This window comes from Mirounga angustirostris, unplaced genomic scaffold (genome assembly GCF_029215605.1).
Source record: "Mirounga angustirostris isolate CCGP_5_RB_7025 unplaced genomic scaffold, mMirAng1.0.hap1 SCAF_1, whole genome shotgun sequence".
Taxonomy (NCBI): Eukaryota; Metazoa; Chordata; class Mammalia; order Carnivora; family Phocidae; genus Mirounga; species Mirounga angustirostris.
Window position 1 is genome coordinate 197585440 of NW_026991709.1, and position 15422 is coordinate 197600861.

A 15422-nucleotide genomic window follows, 5' to 3' on the forward strand; every position below is an offset into this window, starting at 1 on the left:
GAGGGACAAGCCAGGCCCCAGTCCCAACCCTGGGTTCTCATCTTTAGGTTGTTCTCTCCACCAAGGGCCAAGACCCGGCTATCCCCCCAATGCCTGAGAGCGGAGGGCTGCCCTGGGTGGGGAGGCTGCAAACAGCCGCAGATGTAGGGTCGTCGCAGCCCCTGCCAGCCCTTAGGCACGGCCCAGCCTCTTCCCCCCATCCCGCTTTCACGCCCCGCTTCAGCCTCCCCAGTCCTGAGGCCTGTGTCAGGCTGGAAGGGGACTGGTGGCTCCAGGGACCAGGGGCTCCAGGGACTGGAAACAGTGTCCCCGTGCACGCGCGAGCAAGCACGCCTGGGTGCACACAGAATGCAGACCCACGTGCCACTGGGCACCACCGCGCACGCTGTGCTCTTGCATCTCCTTCGGCATGAGCGCGCACGCATGCACACACACAGACACACTCACACGTGTACACACACACCCCGCCACGTGCGCTCACCCACAGGCACATGGAGTGTGCACACGACCAAGAAGAGGTGGAGCACTGCCAGCAGCAGGCAGGGCTCTAGCGAACCACCTCTCCCCCCGCCTCTAAATCCCCCATGCCTGCTTCTCCTCGGGCCCGCCTGTCCGTCCCTAGACAGCCATGACCTTCAGGGAAGACGGAAAGTGTGTGTCGCATGTGCGGGGTCGGCAGGCCACGGCTCAGCGGCGCTATACACCTCAGAAAACCAGAGCTTCAGGGACAGTGGGCAGACAGCAGGAAGGACTGGGTGCCAGGCCATTCATTCCTTCATTCTGCAGACATGAACTGAGCGTACTGAGATGAAACAGAGCCTCTGTCTGCCAGGAACTCCTACCTAGTGGTGGGGTCGGTGCTGTGACCGAGACCACCCAGAGCCCAGAGGGCCCAGAGGTGGCATCCGTCTGGCTTGCAGGAGGTGACCCAAAGCCAGGGAAGGCTGTGAAGGGCCCCTTGACACTCTCATCGGGGGGGAAGATATTGAGGGGCCTTATGTGAGTGGTCATGTCCCAGGCCAGCCTTCCCGGCCCCGGCCCCAGCTTCCTCACCGAAGCAATCGCTCCTGTCAGCAGCCACGGGGAGCCACTCACTCAACATCCAAGGGTTTGGGGATGACCTGACCCAGGATGGGGTCAGAAGACTCCCTGGGAGGTTTGAGGCGGGGGTGGAAGTCAGCTCCAGGTACCAAGAAGCCTGTCTGGCCTTCAGACACGGGCCTCAGGATGGTTCTCAGGGCCTGTGAGTGGGGAGGGGCAAGCCCTGGGTCCCTGCGCCTCCCTGACAAAGGACAGAGAAATGGACTTCCTTCAGGGCTTCCTTCAAGGCTTCTTCCTGGCAGTTCTCAGCTTCCTCCCATCAGAGGACAGGCCTGCTGGGGCACCTTGGTGCAATAGTTCTCCTGTATCCCCATATCCCAGCCTGGGCTGCTGGTGGTGATGCTGCTCATGAAGTGTTTCAGGGTGATAAAGCTCGAAAGAAAGTGGAATCCACACCATGTCATAGGTGACTTTTATAGGCTGGGAAATTCAGTGCTCCGCAGGAAGGGGCAGACTGGGCCAGCCACCCTGGCTGGGACTTGGGGATGAGACAGGCTGAATGGGGTGGGGTGGGGGGGATAGCAGGTTCTGCCACCGCGGTCTGGAGGCCTCACTGACCACGTGCTCGCACACTCACCCATGTGTTTACTATTCCTAGCTAGGGGATGCCAGTCTGTAATGCAGTTTGCCCTAGCGACTGCCCACTTTGTTCTTGTAAGTAGGTTCTGCCCTTTGGGTCAGGTTTTGGGAGCTAGGCAGAGCGCTGGTCCCCTGGGGACTACTACCTGCCAAGAGATTCCTGTGCAGCTCCAGGGCTCAGGCTTTCCCCACACCTCCTACTCCTGGCCGGCTCCCTATCAGGGGCATAGGAAGGCCCCTCTGGCCCCTGTTGCCCACTCAGTCCGAGGGCCTGAGGGAGTCTTTGGGAGCCTGGCCGGCGCCGGGCAGGCCACTGCTCGCCGACTCGCTGCCACCCGTCGTCCGCCCCCCTCGGAGTGGGATTCTGGCCTCAGGCTCTGCCAGGGCCCGGGCGGAGCCGGCTGAGGGAGGCCCCGCCCCCAGCCCGCCCCCGGCCCGGGGTGCGAATCCGGTGCCGGCGAGCGGCGGGAGATGCTGGAGGTTTGCGAGCCGAAGCGGCTGCAGCTGGCGCCGCGTCTGCCCCGCGTGCCCGGAGCGGATTCTGCCCGCCGCCCCCGGAGCCCTCGGCGCCCCACTGAACACGCGATCGCTTCCTCCGTGTGACTGACCGGCGCTGCAGGTGCGGGGCGGGCCGCGCGGGGGGGCGCCCCCCGAACGCACGTTGTGGGGGTCTTGGGGGATTGGGTTTCTGACTCAAGGTTCGGCTCGCTCAGTGAGCGGGGGCTCCTCGAGGGCTTGGGGTCCCAGCGGGGGCACAGCACGCGGGATCTGCAGATCCGGGGGTCGGCGTGCGGGGTTGGGCTTAAAGTTCCCCGTCACCTCGGACGGCTCGGGGGTCCCAGGGGAAGCCTCTGAGCCTCAGGCCCAGGCGAATCTCCCCTCCCTGCCCCCTCTCCCCGCCCCCCGTCTCGCTGGGCTCCTAATTGTGAAAACCTTAACCCTCGAACATTCGTGGTGCCCCACGGGGGTAGGGGTCAGGGGCTGAGCCGACCCTCCTGACTCCCAGGGCCGCCTTCAACCCCTCCCAACTGCCCCCGGGTCCCCTTCCTCCCGCTAAGCAGTCACTAATTTCCATGACAACGGAGAGTTCTTTATGGGCGACAACCTGAAGGGGGCTGGGCGGGGCTGCCGCGGGGTGGGGGAGGAGGCTCCGAGCCCCTGGGGCCCAGCAGCCCCCTAGCCGAGATCCTGCTTCCCTGCCTTAACGTGGGGGCCCGCGGGGGGTTCGGGGCACCGACTCAACGCTGCGCGGTGGGGGTAGGGGACGCACATGTTTCTGCTGGGAGGTGCGGGGCTTGGTGCTCACACGTGTGCCTCCCGCATGTGTGTTGCTGTGCCAGCGGGGGCGAGTCAGCAGCGCTGGGGAAGGGGGTCAGGGTGGCACCACGGTGGGGAGCAGGGCCCCGGGCTGGGGAAGTGGGGGGGTGGACAACGAACAAATGAATTTCTGCCTTCCCCAGCGTGTAGTGTCTGGCAGAGACCCTAGGCTCTCCCAGCCCCCCATAGCTCTGCCAAACTGCTTTTGTCCGCACCCCCTAGACAGAGCCTGCTCCACCAGGTTTCCTTCTGGGGAGCAGGGCCCTCTATCCTTCACCAAAAGCTTAGCCTGCCCCAGTCCGGCCCCTGTCCTGCTGCCCCACTCTAAGGCCCAGACTTTGAGCCCCCCAGGACCACCTAGGGAGACCTGGTTCTCCCCCCTCCCCCACCCTCACCTTCCCAGTTGAGTTTTAGCCACCTGCTGGACCCCGGTTTCGTCAGCTGGGAAATTGGTGTCTCTACTCCCCTCGGTGGCAGGCTGGGCCCCAGGGGTGGGGCAGAGGTCTCTCCGCCTTTCTTTCACAGCATTTGGTGTCGACCCCCAGGTGCCAAAGCCTACCTTTCCCATATCTACTGCTGACCCTCTCCAGCCCGTGGCCTGGCTACCACTCACTGGCAGATGGGCAGTCCTTGCCCTGGGAGAAGGCTGCAGAGTCCATGATCTCCATCTAGGGAAACTGAGGGAGGGGGTTGGTGCTGTGCAGTTGTTTCTGGGTTGTTCAGGGTGCTGTTTCTGGCCCCCCTGACAGGATCCACTGTTGGAAAGGGGGACGGCTGCAGTAGGGAATTAGGCCGAACTGCAAGAGGGGCCCGAGGGACCCAAGGCCTAGGGAGGACCTCGGATAAGGGGGGGGGGGGGCGTGGCTGGGGAGTCTAGGCAGGGCTGGGCCAGCTGAGAGGAGGGGCTATAAAGGGAAGCAGCCAGGTCTCTGAGCTTCATTTCCCACCACCACATTTGTGTCTTCCACATGATGGACCTGCCTTACCTAAGCTGCCTGATGACCGGGAGAGGGGCCGTGGAATTGTTCGGAGGGGACTGCACTAGCTGACCTCCTCTCCCAAGCCATGGTTATGCCTCCCACACCAAGTCCAATGCATATCTGAGGGATATAGGAGGGTTCAGTGTCAACGGTCCAGGAACCACGGACAGCTCCTACCCAGGTGTTCAGAGCACATGGCTGTGGGGGCCTTAGGGCTCTGCTGGGCACCCATAGGCCCCTTCAGAACCCCCTGCCCACCTTCCCCTCCTGTGTCATTGTGCCTGTGTCCTTTTTATTGTCACCTGTTTGCTCCGCTTTCATTACAGTTTCTGCCTTTGTCCCTCTCTGTCCCTGCCCCTTTCTCTTTTCTAAAGTCTCTCACTTCCCCCACCTCCCCTTCCTTGATGGCGTCAGGTCACAGAACCCATGGGGAAAGAGTCGGGCCAGTCTCAGGGAATTCTTGGAGAAGGGTTTTGGCCAACACCTCTCCCATTCCCCTTCCCTTTGTTTCAAAACTTCCATCACCATAGCAATCCTTTACTCTGGGGCCTTCCCCTTCATTTCCCTCCTCCACCCACAGGGAAGCAGGGACCCCAGGGGATTTTCCTTCAGGGGTTCAAAGACTGGGACCCCAGGTGCCTGGGAGGGCCTTGGCTCTTACCTCTGCCATGCCAGGTTCAAGGCTGAACTTTCTGGACACAGCACTGGATTGTACGCCTACCACTGAGACTGGAGAGACCCCCCCCCCCCTCCTTATTCCATCATTAGATGGGAGAGTCAACAGCAGGAACTGCGGACCTGATTTGGCTAGAGCCTGAGGCCAGCCAGGGCAGCCCCCTACCCATGTCCCAGGGCAGTGGGCTAGAAGCTTGGCTCTGCCTCCTGACACCAGACCCTGAGGGTGAAGTCTCCATTTCCCCCCCCCCCATCTTTCCAGTGAGACCTCAGCTATGGGCCAGGCAAGGCTTGGGCCTAGGCATGTCCTTTGTAGCAGGAAACCCAGCCCCAGTCCCTGAGAGAGAGCAGGGAATGGGAGGGGGTATCTGAAGGCTGGTGTTCACAGCTGCCACTAAATTGGGAGGTGTTGCCCACAGTTGTCGGGAGGTAGCTGGAGGCCTCTTGGGCCCCTCTTGGCCTCCCAAGATTTACTGCAAGCTCTGGAACTCCACATGGGAGAGGACCAGGGCAGCAGGAAACTTGTTTATGGCTATGAAAGGTGGGGCCTGAGCCAGGCTGACACCGGTGGAGGAGGGGACAGGACTCCAGTGCAGGACCACTGGGCCTCTGGAGCCAGACTTGCTTAAGGCTGCAGTAGGGCCCCTAGGGGACCCTTTATTGCCAGGGCACCAACAGGCAGAGGCTCCCTCAGGGTTGCCTGAGGCTCGATTGCCCAAGCCCAGGGGTCAGAACCGAGGAGCAAGCAGTAACTGGGGAGCGCTTGGGCCTCAGGCACCCTTGGAGCCAGCTGGGGGGCAGTGGCAGTGCCAGGCTCCACGCTTCCCCCAAGCTCTCTTTGGACAGCTCCCCCGTGCACACTGTTTCTCTGCAGAAAATGGAAGGAGCCATGTCTCTAGGGAAACGGCCGCTATGGGGCTTCTGTGCTGTCCCGTGTCCCCGTATGGACCCATGGCACAGCCCAGGTCCTGCGTCAGTGGGAGGAGAGCTCTTCACTGTTGGGTAGTGGGTCTGGTCTGTCTGGGCCATGGGGGTGAGAAAGCAAAGCCCTGGCCTTCCACTGTTCTTGAAGCTGTCCCTTGACTGCTCCTCCCAGCTTCAGGGTCCAGGCCCCCTTTGTTGCCAGCAGGTGCCAGGGGCTTGGTGCGTACACCAGCAGCCTCCCAAGCAGCAGCAGTGGGTAGCAGGTGGTGGAGTGGGTGAGGATGGAGGGGACCCCTTTTCTCCTTTCTTTGCCCTGGGGCTAGGTTGGGGTGGAGACAGATGAGTGTTTTAGGCTGGCGAGGAGAAGCAGTACTGGCGGCGATCAGGGCCCCCATGGTAGGGGGGAGAGGCAGATCTGCCCCTTCCCCAGCCATGAGGTTTTAGGATGTGGATCCAGGCTGATGTGACTGTGAGCAGAGGCCTGGATTTCTGTGGTGGGAGACAGACTGCAAGACCAACCCTGGGCTCTTGTGGGCACAAGTGCATATGCATGGCCAAGGGCAAGATCAGGCAGGGCATATACAAAACCTCCCCCGCCACGCGGCAGAGCTGGGAGCTGGTGGAGCGGGGCGGGGGGAGGTGGAGCTTCTGGAAGGTATCTCAGAGAAGGGCCGTTTTGAGTCCGGAGCGGCAGGATCATTTTAGACGATTTGTTGCACCAACAACCTTATAATGTCAGAAATCACAAGGAAAGAATAAAGAGATTAAGCCCTTGTCTGGACACCTAGCTCATGGGGAGGCTGCTTCGCAGGGAGGCCAAGGTGGGCAGGGCCCTTACCAGGGCCCACACTCCCTGCCATCGAATGGACACAGTTGAGCTGGCGAGTCACCTGTTGTTGGATTTTATGTAGTTGCTGATTTTTTTTTTTACGTTATAAATAACTCTGCCGTGACAAATAGGATACTGATGGGAGGCTTTGGGGGAAGGGCATTCCTGCCACCGGGAACGGTGTAAGCAAAGCAACAGGGCTGGGACATAGGTCCCTCCCAGCTTCCTGGGGGGCCCGCAGCCTAAGGGACCACCCTCCCGCCCAGTACGCAGGCCTTGGATTCCAGCCTGGAAAGGAAATTGCGGTGCGGTAGCGCCACTGAGGGACTGATACGGGCCCCCTCCCCCAGATTGTTGGGGCATAGAGATGGGTGGCCGGCAGTGGTGGGTGGCTGTGCCTCTGCTCTCAGCTGCGAGTGTGGGATTCCAGCCACATGCTCTTCTCCGGCAGACGCAGGAGCAGGGCTGTGACCATGGCGGCAAAGACACACAGTCGGGGACGATCTTCAAAGCTTCCCTTGTTTGCCTCCGCAGTGCCTCACAAGATGGCTTAAGCCCTGGCTTAAATCACGCTGATGAAATGCATTTGCATTCCCTGAGCCCAGACAACCCGGATGAGGGAATGATAGAATTTGTTCCCTAATGCTGAGGGCAGATTTGAGGGAAAACTTCTGGGACTATGACCCCTGGGAAGTGGGTGGCCTCTGCTTAGGAGGAAGCAAGCAAAAGCCAGGGCTGGCCACGGGACTGGTGGGGGTCCTGGCCTTTGACCCGGGCTGGCAGAGTCGCGGTGACCCAAGCTGCCTTCTCTGGGGGTGGCTTCCTCCCTTCTCCACTCCCTCCTATAGCCGGGAGTGACTCCAGGTAGGGGAGCATCTAGGTGGTCAAGGCCAGAGGCCAGCCCGGTGCACAGCGGGTGCTCATCGTGCGGAGAATATGCACAGCCAGCCGAGGCTGAGCTTGCCGTGGCCCCAGAATCACATTGGCCAGGCATTATGGAGGTCCAGACACTGTCACCAACTCCCCTCCTGAAGTTGACCTCTAGCAAGAGCTGCGAGTGCCCTTTCCTTTGGGTGCTGGAGCCAGTCCCCCCTCAGCACCGCACGAGAGGATTGGGTGAGTGGCGTTGCAGACCCACGGGTGCCAGGCCCCAGGTGCCAGAGTGCCTGCGTGTGGTCACCTTTGTGCCTGGAACACCCACTCCTGGCCAGGGACCTATGCCCTAGACCTGACTGCCCAGGCCTCCTGTGGGCCCCGGCAGCGAGGCACTCACTGGCAGACTTGTCTAACTTTTTTCCAGACTATTACCCCTGCATGCCTCCTGGCAAACCCTTCCCCTCTAAGACCCAGCCCTGACGCCCTTTCTTCCTCAAAGCCTTTCCTCACTTCCACCCAAATGGGCGTCCTCTCTCTGAGGAAACTCTCCAAGCGCTGTGCCTGAATACAACGTTTATTGAATCAATAAAGGTAATTGTAGTAAAAATTCTTTTTTTAAAAAAGATTTAATTTATATGAGAGAGAGAGAGAGAGGGAGCATGAGCATGAGAGAGAGAGAACACAAAGCAATGGGACGCAGAGGGGCAGAGAGGGCGAGGGAGAAGCAGACACCACCCTGAGCAGGGAGCCCTACGCAAGGCTCGATCCCAGGACCCTGGGATCACGACCCGAGCCAAAGGCAGATGCTTAAACAACTGAGCCACCCAGGTGCCCCTGTGGTAAAAATTCTAACAGAAAAGTAATAAAAGATATAAATCTGCCCCTCTAACACCTAATTCTTTGCCCCAGAGAGCACTCTGATTTTCTTAGGTGTCTTTCCAGAATTGAGTTTGTGAGTATACATTGGTATATAAGCTTTAAAAAATTTACCCAAATAGCAGCATCCTTGACCCATCATTCTGTCCCTCGCTTTTCCATTTAACATCTCAGAAACTGTCTGACCATAGCACATTTTGCTACTATATTCTTTGTAATAACCACCAAGTATTCTTTCATATGGATGGCCATAATTTTTTTGAAAGATTTTATTTATTTACTTAGAGAGAGAGAGCACGAGCGGGAGGGGCAAAGGGAGACAGCGTGAGAATCCCAAGCCGACCCCTCGCTGAGCAGAGAGCCCAACACAGGGGCTCGATCCCATGACCCTGAGATCATGACTTGAGCCAAAATCAAAAGTTGGACACTTAAGCGACTGAGCCACCCAAGTGCCCCAGGATGGCCATAATTTTTATTAACATTTTAAAATTGTGAAATATAACAAAAATCTAGAAATGTGCCCCCCAACTTGTACGTACATTTTTACAAATTATTATAAAAACAGACACCTGTGGAACCACCACACGGGTTCAGAAATCGGCCCTCCAGAATCTCCCCGTGTCCTGACTCAATCACAACTACTGTCTTTCTCTCAGAAGGAATTGTGGTACTTATTTCCTAGCTTTTTTTTGAAAATAGTTTTACCAGAGTGTTTGTATCCATACACAGTACAGGTTAGTTCTGCATGTTTCGAACTCTGTATCAATAGGATCATGCTCTATGTACTCTTTTGTGTCTTTTCCACTCAACACTCTGTTGGTGAACTTCACCGCGTGAGCGTGAGCGTGATCGGGTGTAGCTGTAGCTCCTTCATTTCCATCGCTGTGTAATATTCCATTGTGTGACTGTGCCATATTACGTCCTGCTGCTGGTGGCTATGTGGGCTGTTTCCAGTTTGGGGCAATTACGAATGTTGCCACTATGAGCCTTCCTGTATGAGTGGTCTGCTGCATAAATGTATTTCTGTAGGGCATATATTTAGCAGTGCAAATGCTGGTTCATGGGGCATGTTCAACTTTAGCAGTTTTACCAAACTGTTTTCCAAAGGAGAGACTTAGCCTCCACCAGCAGTGCTTATGTTCTCCACGTCTTTGCCAACACTTGGGATCTTCAGACTTTCAGAGATGGCCATCTGCTGGGTGGGTGGTTATAGCCCCCTTCACCTGTGTGATAGCTGAAATATAAAGAAATCATTTGGTAAATCTTTTGTTGTTGTTGTTGAATGTATACAATACAAAATGATTCCTTGCTATGTCAGTTTAATATGTTTTTCGTAAGTGGGGGCTGTTGTAGCTCAGGCAGCCAAGCCGAGTGGCATGAGCCACGACCAGAAAAGCAGGGGTGGGAGCCTGACCAGCCTCTAGCTCTTTCTGATGCAGTCTCTGGCCCTTGCTTGGCCTGAGCCAGGCTGGGGTTTCCCGGAGGCATCCTCTGTATTGCGGGGAGAAGCCTCCATGTTGTGGTACAGCTGAGCCAGACTCCATCCTGCCTGCAGCTCAGACCCTGGCAATGCCGTTTGGGTGTGTGACTCTGGGTGATAAGAAGAACTATAACCAGCCGTCGGAGGTGACTGACAGATATGATTTGGGACAGGTCATCAAGACGTGAGTGCTGGGTCTGGTGGTCAAGGGTGGGTGGGCAAGGGCTGGTGAAAGGGGAGCAGAGGGCAGCCCACACGAGGCCAGGGCTGAGTGGGGTGCTTGCCGGCTGCAGTGAGGAGTTCTGTGAGATCTTCCGGGCCAAGGACAAGACGACGGGCAAGCTGCACACCTGCAAGAAGTTCCAGAAGCGGGACGGCCGCAAAGTGCGGAAGGCGGCCAAGAACGAGATAGGCATCCTCAAGATGTGAGTGTGAAGCCTAGGGGGAGGGTGGCCTAAGAGGTAGCAGAGAAGAGTTTCAAGGGCAGGGGGCCTCAAGCAGTACCAGCCTCTGGCCAGTTTGCTGTGGCCCACAGTGGCAACCAGAGCCTCTCCTAGGGGTTTACCCAGCCCTAACTATTGGCCCTTCTCCCTGCCGCCAGGGTGAAGCATCCCAACATCCTGCAACTGGTGGATGTGTTTGTGACCCGCAAGGAGTACTTCATCTTCCTGGAGCTGTGAGTGTGGGCCTGGGGTCCCAGGATTCCTCAGTCCCCAGGGCCTTTACCTGCTCTGCCCTCTGCAACCAGGGAAAGCCCCCTTTCTGGACCCTGGGGGTCCTGGGTCCCTGTGCCTTGCCCAGCCAGCTCCCTGATGTAGGCAGCCTGCCCAAGTACTCCTGCCCCACCCCCGATCCTGCCCACGCCGGGCTCAGGGGCTGGTGTCCCTCAGGGCCACGGGGAGGGAGGTGTTTGACTGGATCCTGGACCAGGGCTACTACTCCGAGCGAGACACGAGCAATGTGGTGCGGCAGGTCCTGGAGGCCGTGGCCTACCTGCACTCACTCAAGATCGTGCACAGGAACCTCAAGGTGAGGCCAGGAACCAGGTCTGACAGCAGCCAGCCTGGGGCTGAGGTGGGCAGCACCTTGGGGTCTTAGTCTAGCCTCTGGGGTCCTCATGGAGTCTTTCTCTGCTCACCCACATGTCACTCCTGCCCGGAGCAGCTGGAGAACCTGGTTTACTACAATCGGCTGAAGAACTCAAAGATCGTCATCAGTGACTTCCACTTGGCTAAGCTAGAGAATGGCCTCATCAAGGAGCCCTGTGGGACTCCCGAGTACCTGGGCAAGCAGGGGGTGGGGCAGGGGCAGGGTGGGAGACAGACTTCAAGGAGTGGCTCTGGGTAGGGGGGGAAGGAAGTGTCTAGCCCGGGAAGTGGTGTGAGTGGTACCAGGCCTAGGCCTGGTACTGACCAGCAGATGGACACTGTGTTTGCAGCCCCGGAGGTGGTAGGGCGGCAGCGATATGGACGCCCTGTGGACTGCTGGGCCATTGGAGTCATCATGTACATCCTGTGAGTGGATGGGCAGGCAAACAGGCTTGCAGCCAGGCCGGGTGGGGTCCTGTGTCCATGGCCTTCTGGGTGACCCTGCCCTTTGGCTCCCCATGCAGGCTTTCAGGGAACCCCCCCTTCTATGAGGAGGTAGAGGAAGATGACTATGAGAACCATGACAAGAACCTCTTCCGCAAGATCCTGGCTGGCGACTATGAGTTTGACTCTCCGTATTGGGATGATATTTCACAGGCGGGTGAGGAGGTGCCCAGCATGTGGGTAAAGGGAAGGGTTGGTGTGGGGGACCTGCTCTCAGCCTTCTCTGCTGGACTCTGCTCCTACCTCCCAGCCCATTCATCACCCATAGACAGTGAGATGAGGTGCCCATGCCTAGCCTCTCCCTGGCTTTGTCCCCAGCCAAAGACCTGGTAACAAGGCTGATGGAGGTGGAGCAAGACCAGCGCATCACCGCAGAAGAGGCCATCTCCCATGAGTGGTGAGCAGGGCCCATGGAGGACAGAAGGAGAGGCCAGGTTTCCCTTGGCCTAGTCCTCCTCACATCTAGTAGCCCCATCCTTGAGGCTTTGAGTAGGGGCTGGGGGTGCCCAGAGCTCAGGCCCAGCCCAGAGGGCCTGCCTGGTAACCTCTGGATCTTAAGAGAAGAGGGCTGGGCAGTCTCCATGAAGGCCTATACCCCCTCAGATCCCAATGCACTTGCACCCTTTCTAGGATTTCTGGCAATGCTGCTTCTGATAAGAACATCAAGGATGGTGTCTGTGCCCAGATTGAAAAGAATTTTGCCAGGGCCAAGTGGAAGGTAAGGCTCGGATGACTCCCTTTCTTGGACTGATGCCAAGAGCTCCTTCTGCCACACAGTCTCTTGCCTGTATCACACCCCTGCAGCCACACAAAGGCGTTTATTCAGCCATCAGGTGTGGCTGTAGCCACCGTCTGCCTTACGTGGGTGTGTGAACAGCTGGGTCCCTGGCCTGCTCCCCTGGGGTGGTCAGAGGCTTTGGCTCAGAATAGTCTGGCTTTGGCTCTTGCCAAGGAACGGATCTGGCTTCTGTAAGCTCACTCTGGGCCTCTCTCTGCTGCCCTCCTTTCAGAAGGCTGTCCGAGTGACCACCCTCATGAAACGGCTCCGGGCCCCAGAGCAGTCCAGCACAGCGACAGCCCAGTCTGCCCCAGCCACAGACACTGCCACTGCTGGGGCTGCAGGCGGGGCCGCAGCTGCAAGTGGGGCTGCCCCAGCCCTTGGGGGCAGTGCCACCTCAGCCACAGCGGGTGCTGTTGCTCTTGCCACAAAGAGCGATAATGCAGCCCCCGCAGACCGTAGTGCCACCCCAGCCACCGATGGCAGTACCACCCCGGCCACCGATGGCAGTGTCACCCCAGCCACTGACGGGAGCATCACCCCAGCCACCGATGGGAGCATCACCCCAGCCACCGATAGGAGTGTTACTCCAGCCACTGATGGGAGAGCCACACCAGCCACGGAAGAGAGCACCATGCCCACCACCCAGAGCAGTGTCACACCAGCCACCAAGGCAGCTGCCACCCCTGAGCCGGCTTTGGCCCAGCCGGACAGCACAGCCCCCGGGGGCACAACAGGCCAGGCTCCACCCTCTAGTAAAGGGGAAGAGGCTGCTGGCTATGCCCAGGAGTCTCGGAGGGAGGAGACCAGCTGAGTGAGCAGGCTGGCGTGGGGCAGGGGGCGGGCAGGAGGGTGGGAGAGTGGATGAGGGGCTTCTCACTGTACATAAGAGTCACTGGCATGATGCCCTTGCTCCTTCCTGCCCCTGCCTCCCAGTGTGGGGCATGTTTGGGGGCCACGGGAGAGCAGTCTCATCTCCTGTGTGTATGTGCGTGAGTGGTGGGCAGGCCAGAGGCAGGACCGGCCCCAGCCCCTGCATGGATTCCTTGTGGCTTTTCTGTCTTTCGCTAGCTTCACCAGTTTCTGTTCCTTGCGGGATGCTGCTCTAGGGATACTCAGGAGGTCCCTGCTCCCTTTCCCCTTCCCTTTTTGCCTCACAGTTTCCCCAGGCAGGCCCTGCAGGTCCCATCCTCTCCCAGGCCCTAAACTTGGGTGGCCTTGCCCTGAGAGCTGGTCCTCCAGCGAGGCCCTGTCAGCGGTCTTAGGCTCCTGCACATGAAGGTATGTGCCTGTGGTATGTGGGCTGCTCTAAGAATGGACACAGGCTGGTATAGAGAATGTACAAATCTAGGGCAGTATGCTTTAAGACAAGACTGGTCGCATGGTTGGGGGCACTGCTTGGTAGCTTTGGGGGTCCTCAGAAGTGAAAGAGAATGAATAGGGGGGTAGAAACGTCCACCTTTGTTCCTGGAGAGTTCCCACCAATAATATCCTTGTGGTATTTCCTGCCCTCCTGGGTTCTGCAGTGGGTTGCCCTGTGCCCTGAGCTTCATGAGCCTGTAAGGGGAAGGAGGGAACAGTTGGGATGTGGCAATGAAAACTGGGAAGGCAGAGTGTAGGCCCAGTACCTAGTGCACCAGCTTAGCTGGGTCCTTACCCTGAGCCAGACAGGGAAGGCTGATAGCCCTTGGCTCTTCTCTGATGGTGTTCCTCAGGCTCAGGCTACAGTCCTCTCCATCCCAGGGGGCCTGCCACATGGCAGTGTCCCATAATCTGATTTGAGGTTTGCCCTTCACAGGGGCAGATTTCTGCTCTCCTAATTGAAAAATAAAATAGAGAGGAACCCCCACCCCCACCCCTCTATGTCTGTGACCCATTTCCCCTTCTGTCAGGGCTTAGAGAGAGGCCCAGGTGCCTCTGAGCTATGCTGAGTTGCTTTTACTGGGATGAGGAAGTGGAATAAGGCTCCCCAATTTCCTGATGGAGGCTCCTGGCAGGTGCCCTTTGTCAGACCCCACCACAGCTTGGGCAGGCAGCCACACTGGTCCCGGCCTTTGCTCGGCACTCCGGTGGCAGTCCTGCCCTTCTCCCTGCATGCCTGTGGGTCTGCTCTGGTGTATGAAGGTCGGTAGGCTAACTGTGTGCCTGCTGAACCTGGCAAATAAATGTCACCCTGCCAAAGCCTCTGGCCATCCTCTTGCCTTTGCTTCCTCTGTCTTACTGGGGAGGGGCCCCTGGAAGGCAGTGGGGAGGGAAGAGGCTGGGAGTAGGTTCACATGTCTGTGCTCAGTGCCATGAGGATTGCTTGGGCTGGGTACAGATCATTCTTTACCACTGTGTGTTCCTTGATTGTGGCAGGTCCTCTGGACGCTAGAAATCCATGTGGGTGGTGGGTCCTGTCCTGGGCTTGTGCCAAGGAAACCCCCCTGAACTGCTGTTCTGACAAGTCCTGTTGAACAAGGAGCCCTTGTCTTGACTTAGGCATATACCTGAAACTCACCACAGACCAGCCATCATAGGGAGAGACCTTGCCCATGGCCAAAGTGGGCTTCCCTGGGTTGGGGAGAGGGTGCAGGGTGGGCAGTACACAAAGGTTCTATGCTGCCCTTTGTGTTGATTCCTCCTCCCTGTGGACAATGCCCGTGCTTTCCACACAGGCCCAAAGAACTTCACTCTGGGTCTACTTCAGGTGGAACAAATCAACGTTAGATCATGGGGCTCTACATAAGGTTTCTTCTGGGGAGAGGGTAGTAACACTGCTAAAAACAGTTAAGCATGAAAACTGCTAGGAAGACTTGTTCCAGTCCTGACTGGCCCAGATGAATTCACCAGGGATGCTGCTCTTTCTCAGGGAGAACCCCAAAGATAACTTCTCTGATGTGGGAATCAATAAAAGGGTTTGTTAGTCACTGGTCTATAAAGCATCTGGGCCTCCAAAATTGTAACCCCACTATACAGTCCAGAGGCATGCTGGTCCTCCTGAGAGCTAAGAGCGAAAGTCAGGGTACTGGCCTTGCTGCCTCCAAACTTAGGGATCATCATGCCTTGCTTGGGGTGTCCTGAGGGGTTGGGACCTGTGTCCATCTTTCTAGGACCACTCAGAGCCGAAGGCTGAGAGGGTGGAGCATTCTTTTAGTCTGTGGGAACTACGGGCGTACGGTCGAGCACTGCCCAGAGCCCAGGGGACCGCTCTCCATCGGGACCATCGTCCCATTCCCCTGTGGCTTTGGTCTTCTTGACTCTCGAAGTGCAGAGAAGGCTGCCCTGACAGAACAGGGCTGAGGAGCCAATGCCCGGCGCGCCTCGCACCAGATCTGGCGTCGGACCATAATGTCTTGTCTTGCCCCAGAAAGGGGCCCGCCGATGGCGTAGCTGCCGCGAGTACACGCCGAATCCTTCCGGGAGCCACTGGAGA

The 15422-nt window shown here is 58.1% G+C and overlaps 1 protein-coding gene across 1 annotated transcript; it reads left to right on the forward strand.

Annotated features, from left to right (window-relative positions):
* The first annotated feature begins 2173 nt into the window (after positions 1 to 2173).
* On the forward strand, positions 2174 to 12824 carry CAMKV (CaM kinase like vesicle associated). The gene is made up of 11 exons (XM_045863811.2): positions 2174 to 2299; positions 9713 to 9821; positions 9931 to 10062; positions 10239 to 10313; positions 10528 to 10666; positions 10802 to 10922; positions 11076 to 11151; positions 11250 to 11386; positions 11548 to 11626; positions 11860 to 11947; positions 12240 to 12824. The coding sequence occupies exons 2-11, from the start codon at positions 9727 to 9729 to the stop codon at positions 12819 to 12821; spliced, it is 1524 nt and encodes a 507-aa protein (XP_045719767.1). The 5' UTR covers positions 2174 to 2299; positions 9713 to 9726; the 3' UTR covers positions 12822 to 12824.
* The last annotated feature ends 2598 nt before the right edge of the window (positions 12825 to 15422 follow it).